We start from the raw sequence: 12,833 nt of genomic DNA, 5'->3' as shown, positions 1-12,833 counted from the left end.
AAAATTTAAAAAAAAAAAAAAAAGCAAAGCTGTAAGAACAGGTTACAGGCAAGAACTGGCCACCGCCAGAACTGAGTTTCTTCTGCTACGCTTTTCAGCATACACACTCCACTTGAAATACGGAAGCTGTGTTAAGATCGATCTCCACTCACTCTTGTGACGACTTCAAATCCTGGTTCTTCTTGTTGGTTTATCTTTAGACCTGGAATGGCGTCACTAAGAAAATCTGCCATTTCCGAAGGTGGTCGCTGATGCGCAGAAGGATCACTGCCTCTTAAACTATCAAAAATGTAGTTTGTAACTTTGGAAAATCCTACCATAGTTGCTGTGTAAGGATCCTTTTTAATTTTCTATGTAGTAGGAAGAAAAATAGTAGCATTATTAACTCGAATAAAAATACCTCACAACAGCAAAAAAGGAAGACAAGAGGGGAAATCAGAACTACAAGAATGTTCTAAGATTCTCTTGAAATTTGTTTTCTCAGAAGAGAAGCTTAATTTTTCTAGGCCAACATTTTCATTGGTTAAAAATAGCATAACAAATGGCAAAATAAAGTTACTAATTGATTTTCAAATAAACAAATGCAGACTTGATTCAACCTGCACACATCAGGAACATAAGCAGTGCTTACTTTCCAGTGGTGAACGGCCCACAACAGCTTTCTTCTGTCTAGCAGTCCTGCCTTCATAAAAATAAACAAATACTTCTTGAAGTATGCACTACACTAGTCTAATGCAAACTATCTGGAAGAAAGTGCAGAACCCTAACCACAAAGCCATCAGGGGATGTCAAACATGAAATACTCGATAGCTCAATTTAAAAACTCATGATATTTAAATATTAGCTGGCATTTTTCTTATATTAATGGTACAACTAGAATAATTTATTCTCGGACAGTGCTCTCCTAGAAAACAGCAAGAAGAAGTTTTTCTACTCTTCTTTTGCTTGTTTTACGTCTTTTTGAGACAGGATCTCACTAGGCAGTTCAGCCTGGCCTTGAGCTTGCTCTGTAGCCCAAGCTGGCCTCAAACTGACAGCAACCCTCCCGCCTCAGCCTCCCAAGTACTGGGATTACAGGCATGTGCCACCACTCCCAGTGACTGTTCTACTATTACAGACTGCTTTCCTGGAAAACAGCAGAATGTTTGTCTATTGTTAAATATTATAGTCCTTTATGAAGCCCAAACTTCTTGCTCATTCAAATTCAGCAAAAATGTTACTAAATAACTGATTATTTTCATATGAAAAACTATCCCTTCACTTTATATTGTCAAATGTTTAGCTCACTTGTCCTCTTTTCTAAAAGTTCCTTGTTACCTCTTTGATCCTTCAAAACCAAGAAAAAATGAGCCTAAAACACAGTAAGAACTCAAATACTGTATTTGTCAGAATACTCAAACCAAATTTTTTTCCTAAATTGATCACTGGTCTCTTCTGTTAATCTCACTAATCAATGAAAACCATGTAAAAACTGACTGATGCTTAATTTCAGGATTATGATAAAGGGAAAAATTGCTTTTAAACCTGCAGAGGTCTCGATCAGTTATTACCCCTTAGTAAGATGAGTCTGTAGTCCCCCAGGATCAGCCATGACCTCCAATGGGGCAGGAGGAAGAAGGCTGGAGGTGCATGTCAGCAGCAGAGCCCTCACCTGGGTATACGTGAGGCTCTGGGTTTAAACCCCAGTACCTTGTAAGCAAATAAATGAGAACCAAGGAAGCGTCTGGGAATTGCAAATATTATGAAACATATTTCCTCTATGGAATTACACACATAGTTCCATAAAGATTACATATACATCTGTCTTATTCTGGGTACCTCTGAAAAGGTTAAGAAGGAGGAGCTATAAAAAAGGTAAAAGGTAGGGGCTATATAAAATAATCAAATTAGGGGGAAACTACCCACTCGGGCCCCCCCTCCTGTCCCTCTCTCTTGGGACAGGAGCTTTCTCGCAATAAATATATACTGCTCATAAAAAAATAAATAAAATAATCAAATTAATAGACTGATACAGAATAGATTTTAAAAACATACTTGTATTAAACCATATGCTGGTTCATCAAGAAGATTTTCAAAAGACTGTGAAAGACTCTTATTTTGACAGTTAACAAGAAGTATTCTTTTATCTTGTGGAGATCTGTAATGAAAAAAGGTATTTGTAGAAAATAATAGCACAGCATATCCATTACTACTTATTACCAATACACAGTTACTTTTCCTAACAATAACAATCTTAATTTGGTTCCAAAAGTCTCATTAGCATACTAGCAAGTATTTAATTAATATATTAAATGAACTTCAAAACATATACATTAATATTTAATTTTATAACAACAAATGATATCTATTTGTATTCTAATTAAAGCCAAGATATTTATACTGTAATGAACCAAAATTCTTGCTTACAACTTTAGAACAGTATTTCAATATATCTGCCTCTATTAGCATAAAACTTAAAGCCAAACAACCATAGGATGGATCGAGTATATAATACGTGCAGCACAAGAAAATACGTCTTCTTTTGAAATGGTTCCCAATTTCAGTCTATAGTTTAATAGTAATGCAATCCAAGACATTAAAAATACAATACTTATCTGACAAAGATCATAATCATGCTAACTGTAGCTAGAAATATAAACATTTAACATTATTTTGTAGGGTTTTTTTTTGTTTTTACCTTTCTTGCTTATTAAAGCTCTAGAAACAAGTCTCTCTTATTTATAGAATATACACTTTCCAAACAGACCTTTAATTTCAAATAAGACAAATTATCTAGTCTTTCCTATTTAGTAAGTTTTATGACTTAGTTGTAATAAACCTACAACTTTTCTGTGCTTAGAAAAAATTAAATATGCCACTTTGCTGCTATACACCACTAGTTTATTATAAATGTTTGAGATAAAATCATTAATAACAGTTATCTCTGCTCATTTCTGCCGTAAAAGGATGCAATAGTAATGCTAGAGGGGATATGAAATTCAAAGCAGGACCTTATTCTTACAGTCAGAACAACACTGGCTCTAAAGAAACAAAACGAGCTAATAAACACCTTGGCTTTTTAAAAAAGAAGCTGCGGTTGAGTCAATTGACCTAGGGAAGGAAAAAAATATTTGTGTGTGTGTGTGTGTGTGTGTGTGTGTGTGTGTGTGTATCTTTTGAGATATGCTGGCTTAAACTCACTCTGTAGCCCAGACTGGCCTCAAACTTAAAGTGACCTCCTGCCTCAGCTTCCCAAGTACTGGGATTACAGATATGTACACCACTACAACTAGCAAAAAAATACTTTTCAAAACATTAGATTTTCATCAAACACACTTTGCTAAACATTTCTGGGGTGGTAACTGAGGACATACAGTGTCTCATAAAGCATTTTTTTTTTTTTAATGACAGGTCAACTTTTATTTTTTTAATGTATTTTTTAAAATCATTCACTTATTTATTCATTTATTTATTCAGTACAGGGTCTCACTACACAGCTCAGACTTGTAGTGATCTTCCTGTCTCAGCCTCCCCAGTGCTGGGATCACAGGTACATGCCACCACGCCCGGTTTCGGTGGCTAGTACTGTGCACCCAAGGTTCCGGGGCTGACACAGAATGTGGTACCAAGGATCGAACCCAGGTCCTTGCGATTGCCAGCTACGCATTTAGACCCCAAGTTATCTCCCCGGCCTGACAGGTCAACTTTTAAGTGCAGCATCTGAAAGCAGAAGTAGTTACTATAAGAATGAACTGGTTTCCCAGCACAGCATTACTCCTCCTGTAGGTATTTTATTTCTAACAATTAATTACCCTGAATGATGTTTTTAAAATGAAAAAGTGATCATCAATGGACAACAGAGCTGTAACTATGGTGCCATATCAAACAATGGCCACTAAACTAAAGAGGGGAAAACTAACCACCTTACCAAAGAGCAAACACAAAGTATTTTTTACACCTAATATTTTGAGACGGCCACTGGGAGAATCTCTAAAGAAAAATAAGTATTAGAGGGCCAGGGAGATGGCTCAGTAGAATAAGCGCTTGCCTGGCAAGTGCAAGGGCCTGAGTTCAATCCCCAGTTCTGAGAAATGGAACTCCAGAATGTTATCACAATGTTTCTAATTACCAAACTGTGACACTGACTTTATAAATACACATTCTGTGAAGTCCAACCCTCCCCACACCACTGCACCAATAAGACAACACCAGCACTAGTAATTCTAGGATAGCCCACTGAAGACACTCAAGAGACAGGGTCTAATATCATAATGATGTTAAGTTTATCTCCAGGAAATTCTGAAGTGCTTCCTCAGCTCCGTAGGGATCCTCTGCCTAAGACTTCAGGATAAGCTCCAGAAACTTTAAGTCACACAATGTTCGTGCTCTGAGTTGAAGCTGTAACTTTATATTGCTATTGAGAATGACCAAACAAACAGATAAATACCCTAGCAAAGGATATCAAGCAAAAGGGTAAATAAAAAAGATACAGAATATTCACAGTAACAGAAGTTATACTTAGAATCTAATCTATATGTTGTATGATGATAAAATCAATTTCGCTTTTTCAGGATATTTTACTGCTTAGGTAATAATGTACTGCTGAAAACTGGCCAATACACAAAATAATGTAATGGAGTCAACAGGCTTCATTCAGATCCTAACAGCCAATTTGGTGACAGGAAGGGAAAACTGGACACTCATTATTTTACCCACATGAACATCTTGTTTTAAATGATATATCCAGGAGCCCTTAATGATATGATATGCTGTATCCTTGGATAAGAAAACCACTTGAGAAATAGAAAGCCTCAAGAACATGGGCTATTTTTTTATCCTGCCTGATCAGGTTAGAGACTAAAGAACAAATTATGCAGTTAGCCAAACCTCTATTTGGTTCTTGGTTTTTATAAGAGCAGCCATCCTTATATCAAAAGCACTCTCCTCACCCACTTGGCAAGACCTCTCACTCCTGTAACAAAAAGACTGCTCTGTACAGAAGAAAATATGACTCATTAGGAGAGATACGCATAAGGTAACAGCCAAGGGGCAAGTCACATTCAGTAACTTAAGTGATATCCAGCCTAATTCTCTCCGTTATTAATTTAGATAAACAGCAGAAAGGGTGTGCTGTTCAGCAGGCACACCAGCGAGACTGAAACCAACGTTCTCCTTGCTATGCCTTCTCTGTTATCTGCTGAGATCTCTGACCTCAGAAAGAATCTGGAAGCATTATTTAGCTTCAGGTAATTACTCCAGGACAAAAATGAGACATCTCACCCCATGCTAACACCAAGCAGAATAAAAATTTTAGGACAATATTTGGAAGCTTTTATTTCTTTGAATCTTAACTTAAATATCTGACAAATCCATTTATTAGCTCATAACCAGCAAGAACAATGAACTTGATTTTTTTTTTTTTTTTGGTCTTTTTTTATTTATAGAAGTTAAAAAATAGCATAGGGCCAGGGAGACAGCTCAGTAGAATAAGCGCCTGCTGGCAAGTTGCAGGGTCCTGAGTTCAATCCCTGGTACCACAAAAAAAATAAAATAAAAATAAAAAAGTTAGAAACAATGCAAAATTTCACTAAACAAAAAGATAGAATTTTAAGAATTTGACTGAGATGGCTGATTCAGGACTCTTTGTGCCCTGATGACTACTTATAAAATCTTTACTACTTGGGCTCACTATATAATCTCTGATTATAAAAGGCATAATATAGTTGGCATAAAATCTAGTAGGAAATGAAATGAGACACCTGTTTTCAAGGGGCATTTTTTTTTTCCAACACAGAGTACTGAGGGTAGCCTTAGCGATAAAATACGTGATATGTGATAGACTGCCTTACACATTTCAGACCATTCAAGGGCAAAAAAAATACATTTGCCTTTAGGAGAATATACAAAGGGAAATGGCTGACATTCAGGGAGAAATTTTCAAGTAATCACTTCAGGCAAGTATCTCCTCTCTCAAAAACATCCTGATGAACCATAAACTTAATGATTAAAATCAGTAAGATCCAACTGTTTGGGAGGTTATTCTCACTGCCTGGTTTTTCTCTTTGGCCACATCATTAAAAGCTGCAATTAATCCCTTAGGCTTGCCCATATCTCAGTCCACTTCATCTCCCTGCTTAGTCGTTTTCACTCCTAGTTTTATCACACAGAAAGAGCTCCCCATTATTTTATTATAAGCTCTTATTGCACCATATATCTCATTCAGAACACTTCCCAGCATAAATTTTACATTATTTAATTGATGTTTGTTTTTCCTACAACACTAAGAAGTCAACTCATGAAGGCAGAAACCTTATCTTTTTAGATTCCTGCTATATCTCTAACATGAGCTAGCTAAGATACAATACATGCTTAAAGTTTTTTTAATGAAAAAATAAAAACATATAAGGAAGAACACCTATTTCATGGATTCATGTTTCCAAGCAGAAATAAGCACTTTAAAGAAACTCTCTTTCCTGAAGGGACTTGTGTGCTAAGATTCTAAGAGACCTAGCTGCATGTCTGCCAGGGGTCTTTTTCTTACGCTTCTGGTGCTCTCATTCACATGGCAAGGGATCTGTCCTCACCAGGGATGCCTATGACTGCCAAGAAGTGACAAGAACTGACTTCCAAATTTCTTTGGAACAAATTATAAAGCGATGTGCTTAAGTCTCACTTATAGTGTGTGGTTTTTTGGGGTTTTTTTAATAACCACCTCTGCTTCTTTTATCTCATTTGCTTACAAATTCAGAAGAAGAAACTAGGTTCACTACACTCATTAAAATGCTATTAAAATACATTCAAGATACATATATTCCTATAATTGCCTAAATGGTTGTCAACACTATCTTTACAACCATAAAAGACAGAAAATTCTTATCTCCTGAGTTTATTTCCTGTCCTGATTTAATTTCTCTTTTGAGCTACACAAACTTAAAACTTATTTTTTACCTTTCAAATGTTAGCACTGATTAGCAAGCCATTTATTTATTCAACACTTCTATGACTGTGCTATGTATTAGATAGACACTGTGCCTAGAAACCAAGGAAAAAATAAAAATGATGCGATCCTTGAGGCTGGGGATAGAGCTCAGTGGCACAGTGCTTGCCTGGCAAGCGTGAGGTCCTGAGCTGAATTCCTGACAAGGAAAGAGAAACAATCCTTATATATATGAAGCTTGTATTCTACAGCAGAATACAAAAAAAGACAAAATTACTATATGCTCTTAAATGCAATGAAGAAAAAAAAATGAGATAGGGATAAGAAATGGAGGCAGGAAGTAGACTAGATTAGAAAGAGGGTATTTAGGAAAGCCCCTCTGAAGAAATATGAAACTGAGACCTCAGAGCTAGAAACGGAAACGAATATTCCAGGCAGAAGAAAGAATTTAAACAAAGAGTTTAAGGGGTTTTATGAACTGAAAGAAAAACACGGAGAAGAGAATGGGGTAAGATCAAGTGTAAGATATGAACAAAGTTAAGACAGGGCAGACCACAGTAAGAAGTCTTAAATTTACTTATTGGTTGGACTTTATTTAATGCTGCACTCAGATTCTTGAAGTTAAACTTAACCATCCTTCAAATATTTTTCCTAAGACTTTAGGAGTATTTGTCCCTGTCTTTACGCTGGTTATCTCTTCAGTACAGGCCAGTCAGGCCTCAAAATGCAGTGTCTACCTCTCCAAGGTATGCTCTTACTCATAAAGAACTCCCCCAATCTAGATATTATGCTTCAATCAAATCAAATGAACTTTGTGCATAAGTTATTTGACAACAATGATGAGCTGACTATGGTGCTAAAACCCTTGCTACTCAACAGCCATCATCTACTCCAACCAGGATACTGCTTCTCCTGAATCTATTTAATATTCCCAATGGTAGTCTACTAACACTGCTCTCCGCCCACCCCCCACTCCCTCAGCCCCCCACCCCCGCTCAGGCTGCCTGCCTTAAGGGCAGGTCTGGCGCAATATGTCGTGCTGGGGATCCAACGGCAGTCCCCTGCCCCTGACTGATTCTGCTCAAGAATGCACCTTAGACAACTGAGCTAACCCACCAGCCCCACTGTTCTTTTTATGATCCAAAACCAACATGCTACCAAGCAGGCCTGACTTCCTTATATTCACTGGTGCAGGAACTGCATGCCTATTGTGAGCCAGAGAAGATCAACTAAGGGGTGAGAACCGCATGCTAGAAAATACATGATCAGGCTCAGTGAGGCAGCTCAGCAGACTAAGTGCCTCCTTAGGCAAGCACAGGGATGAGGGTTCCATCCCCAGCACTACATGCTGCGCCAGCACCTGGGAGCAGTGAGCCAGCCACCAAGACCAAGGTGGTGGCACACACCTGTACTCCCAGCGCTGGGGTGGCTGAAAACAGGAGGATCACCACAAGTCCAAACTGCGAATGAGACCTTGTATCAAACACATAAAAATTTTTAACAAATTAAAAAATATAAGAAAATACATGATCACAATCTTCCAACTCTAAATCATTCTCAGCCTTAAATAATTTAAGTTCAGGCAAAGTATATCAAATGCTACTAAAAAGGGAAGATTTTCTGCAGTTCTCTAAACCAAAAACCTCAACTTCTCTATTCTCAGCTCCATATACCCAGAATCTACAAAAGCTAACCCAAAATATTCCTGCAGTACCTAGCTTGCTTGTCATTCTCCTACTTTCAGGCCACCATAATCTCATCGGGATGACTGGAACAACCTGCTAACACAACTGACAAGATCCTTTATGCTCCAAGTATTACGAAGCTCTCTGACCCCATCTTTGGTGTCCACGTATCTTTCAGCCCACACTTTGCAGACTATGACTGCTTCACCTCTGTGCTCTAAAACTTCCTTCCTGCTAACACTTCTCCCTACTTCTTCCATCTTAAGTGTTGAATGTTCTTGAGTGTTCACTGCCATTTACCCGTCACAGGTTCAAGGGACCGTAACATCTCAAAATCCAGGAAGATGCTTATTCTGTTCACTAGTGCAGACTACACAATGTTAGCACAGTGTCTGGGAAGTAATAAATACCCCAAATACCTGCTGTGGATGAGAGCAAGACAGTGTATGGATGGATGTGTACAGGTAAGTGACACGAAATGGTTGCAAAGTAAGAAAGCCCTACGGCAGTGCCTGTCTGACATATGTGAAGCCTTAAACCCCAGACTTTAAAAATTAAAAATGTCCCTGTTGTCAGAGCTACAAATAACTTAATAAAAGACACAAGCTTGCTTCACTTAAAGTTCTAACATTAGAAATAAAACTACTTAACACAATAAAAGGTAAATTCATAAACACGTAATTCATCAATTACTAACACATAATCCATCAATCATTTAAACAAATGTATAAAATATTAAGCCAATCTTTTCTTAAAAATACTGAAGTCATAAAAGTTTCAGATTCAGATTACTAAAATGCTCACATTTCACTCAATCACTGATGCAAAGCAGTTAATTTCCCCAGAAAAAAGTAAAGCCGCTGATACCCTCTCATGGATCACTAGTGACCAAGGACAAATAAACATCATTTGCCTTGGGATTAATATGTTAATCCAGTTCCAAATAGTAGAAAATAATTTGATACTTACTCACACAATACCACATATTTCTCAAGAGAATCAATCAGTAGTTTGCTATCTCCTTGATGAAAGTGCAGAGCAGGGAGAACGACGTCATCCTTTAGACAGAATACCAAATACGACCAGCCCATACCCTTTGTGTTTTGCTTGATTGATTTCAGGTCTGTCAAACTGAACAGGAATGACCATTTGCTTTTCTCATTTCTATGACTTGGAGCATCTTAAAAACAAGAAAGTGGGGCAAAATATTTTTGTTCACCTTTTTAAAAGGTATTGACAGTGCTCATCATGACTGCCTAACAAAGTTGCTGACCCCAAGGAATCACTCTAGTGCTCACATTACTATGGTTTCCACTGTATTAGAAATGGCAACATAACATTTTCCTAAAAAGAATGATTTTTGAAATAATTACCCTGCCACATACAAATTCAAAAAATGCTATCCCCATGTGAAATATAAGTTCTGCCCAAAAAACCCTGGCTTTTTGGAAGCATGTTGGCTGGATCCAAACTGTAATACCACCAGCCTACTCACTGATCTGAATAAATGAATCTCACTGAGCCTCGTTTTTTGTTTTTTGGTTTTTTTTGTAAATAGAGATAATTACACTTATCTCCTAATATTACTCTAAGAACTGAGAGGCAGTGTTTTCTCAACTAACTGGTACTGGCCAGGTACTCAGTAAATATTTAATAAATATATATCTTTCCCCCTCCCTGCAAATAAAAATGGCATAAATCTCTTGGGAAAGTCATTTTAGTTTCTCTACAATATTTCTTCACTTTCTTTATAATTGTCTTTATAATTATAAAGAAACTATGCTGATAAAGTAGGCACACTGGAGTGCTTTCCCAAAAGGAAACACTGGAGTAACTAAACAGAGAGGCATTCTGAAAAAGATTAAAAAAAAAAAAAAACAGTGGGAGGAAAAGATGGAAAGCCTCAAAAAGAATGAGCTGCACTCAATCATCTTGCCAAACTAAGTTTCTCATAAAAGAACAGTTCACATCAAACTATAGTTACATACAAATAAGCATTTTTTTAGTTTGTGGGTATTTTTACAGAAGTAAAATACTAGGTTTGCAAACATCATCCCAACTGTCAACAAACAACTTAATGATTACTGAAATTAAAATATAAACAACAAAGGAAAAAATCTTCTCAATAATGGTACTATCATCATAATTGACTTCTAAAATGTCTTTTAAACAGTTTAGATATAAAGGTGTTGTCTCAGAAACTTTAAAAGAACATTTTCTCTAATGTTACTTCAAAAGAAGTCTCAATTATCTTACTATTCAAGAAATTTCAGAGGAAGCAGCTGTTTATAAGACTTGAACAACTGATGCTGACCTGTGTATGCGTCACCTTCCTAGATCATCAGGAATACAAAAGTCCGTATTTCCAACAAGATTCCCTAAAAGGACAGAAAACTCTATAGTTTACAGGCCCCTCCCTTTGGAAGGAATATAGGAACCATCCCTAGTTTAGGGATACTTTAACAAGAATCATTTGAAAGGTGTTCGGAAAGGTTATATACACTGACTTGCCTAGCTCCTCCACACTAATTTGAGTGGCAGACTCATTTCTAAGGCTGAAACTAAAATAAGTGCCACTTGATTATGTAATGTTTCACTGGTGTAGTCCTCATAAGACCAATAAAATATGATTCTGTGTCAATATTTCTAGAATTCCAGCGTATCCTGAATCATTCAAGTGTGAATGTACCTGAACTACCTAGAAAGGATACATACTACTACCTTATATGCAAAAACTGAAAAATTTTGCAACAAAAAAAGCAATGAAAAACCAAATAGACAATTTCTTCAATTCTTTCATTGTATCAATACTATTTAAGAGGCACTGCCTCTTAGCTCAGTTCTTTAAGTGGCTGCTTCAACGAAGCAGTCAGGCTCAGGTTGCTGTGGTTCCATCCCCACAACTCAAGCCAGTCAATCCTGCCCTGAAGGCATTTCGGAGCAATACTATTTAAAATAACATAAGAAGCTCACATGAAAAGTTTTAAACAGTACCTGCTGGCTAGAAGCTTTCAGAAATTTGTTTTTCTGATCAAAGAGATTATGGGGCCAAAGAGGAAAGTGATCAGTGATGTAGAGTGTGCCTAAGGAGAGTCACATGGAGAGAAAACATTCTCTTAGGCTTTCACAGAGAGCACATTGGCCAAGCAATGGCTGTGACTCATCCACATGGCTGACACTGACAAAGGTTCTACAATCTGAGGTACAGGATCTCAGGATAAACCCTGAGGGGATTTCACTGACCTTATCAGACCCAAAAGCTACAACTCTTGTTGCATAGGTCCTCCTTTACCTTGGTCTTAACCATCCAGCAGAAAAATATAAAAACGAAATATAAGAAGTAAATCCATGCTGTTATGTTGAGCTATAAGGGACTCAGGTCAACAATTTCTGACATTGCCAGTGAAGCGGAAGACCCAATACTATTATGGGCTACTGGACTCTTTTAGAATATTTTGCTGAGTTTACACACCTATAATATTCAAGTAATGGAACTTAACAAAAAAAGGGTATACAGATGAATGTCCATTTTGTATCTGTGTATTCAAAGTGGTTAGGATAGATATATAGTTACGTTCTCTTAATGAATAGAGGGATTTGTTCTAATGGTGTTTGTAAATAGAATATCATGTCCGCATCTTGTAGAGCAATTAACCACTAAGAAGAATGTATGCAATGTGTTAATTATTGAAACCCTCCAACCAATTTGATTTGAAACTCATTGCTGTTTATCAATAAAATTATGAAAAACATAACTCCTAGATATAAAAATGATTCTGAAATATTAAAAGGCAAAAACTCAAACTAATATAATTTAAGAGGATGTAGAGGCCATAGTATTACAACTGGTGACCAGGTTAGAAATTAGTATATTGATTTTAGTTGAGTTTGAAGTACAACTTCATTTACTTTCATCAAACATTATGTTATGGTGTTATTGATCAATCAAGATCCTTCAGTTGTCATGGAAAACACATATCACTCTCTGGATATTATAGTGTTAGTCTTTGGATTTTTCCATGTATGTATGGAAGGAAAAAATTGTTTAAGAGCAGCAAAATATACTCATATTTCTGGGGAACGGAAGACAGATGAAGATGATTTTTGCCCATCCTCAACATGTACCGGGCTGGAGAGATGGCTCAGTGGTCTAAAGCACCTACTTAGAACAAGCTTAGCAAAAGCATCAGGTACCGCGGTTCAATCCCCCAGCACCACATGCCAGCCAGCCC

At 37.0% G+C, this 12,833-nt stretch overlaps 1 protein-coding gene across 1 annotated transcript in view; it reads right to left on the bottom strand.

Moving 5' to 3' along the window:
* Tbc1d15 (TBC1 domain family member 15) overlaps positions 1 to 12,833 on the bottom strand; it is a 52,935-nt gene that overhangs the window by 28,855 nt on the left and 11,247 nt on the right. Inside the window, exons 4-7 of the mRNA XM_012514959.2 lie at positions 9,571 to 9,781; positions 2,035 to 2,137; positions 632 to 682; positions 153 to 350 (exon numbers count right to left, since the gene is read on the bottom strand). Of these exons, the coding sequence (XP_012370413.1) occupies positions 153 to 350; positions 632 to 682; positions 2,035 to 2,137; positions 9,571 to 9,781 (563 nt within the window). The remainder of the gene's footprint in view (positions 1 to 152; positions 351 to 631; positions 683 to 2,034; positions 2,138 to 9,570; positions 9,782 to 12,833) is intronic.

Source organism: Octodon degus, unplaced genomic scaffold, assembly GCF_000260255.1.
Source record: "Octodon degus isolate 3935 unplaced genomic scaffold, OctDeg1.0 scaffold00047, whole genome shotgun sequence".
In the NCBI taxonomy this organism is placed as follows: Eukaryota; Metazoa; Chordata; class Mammalia; order Rodentia; family Octodontidae; genus Octodon; species Octodon degus.
Note: the sequence above shows the minus strand (reverse complement) of the source record. Positions and strands in the feature narration are given on the sequence as shown.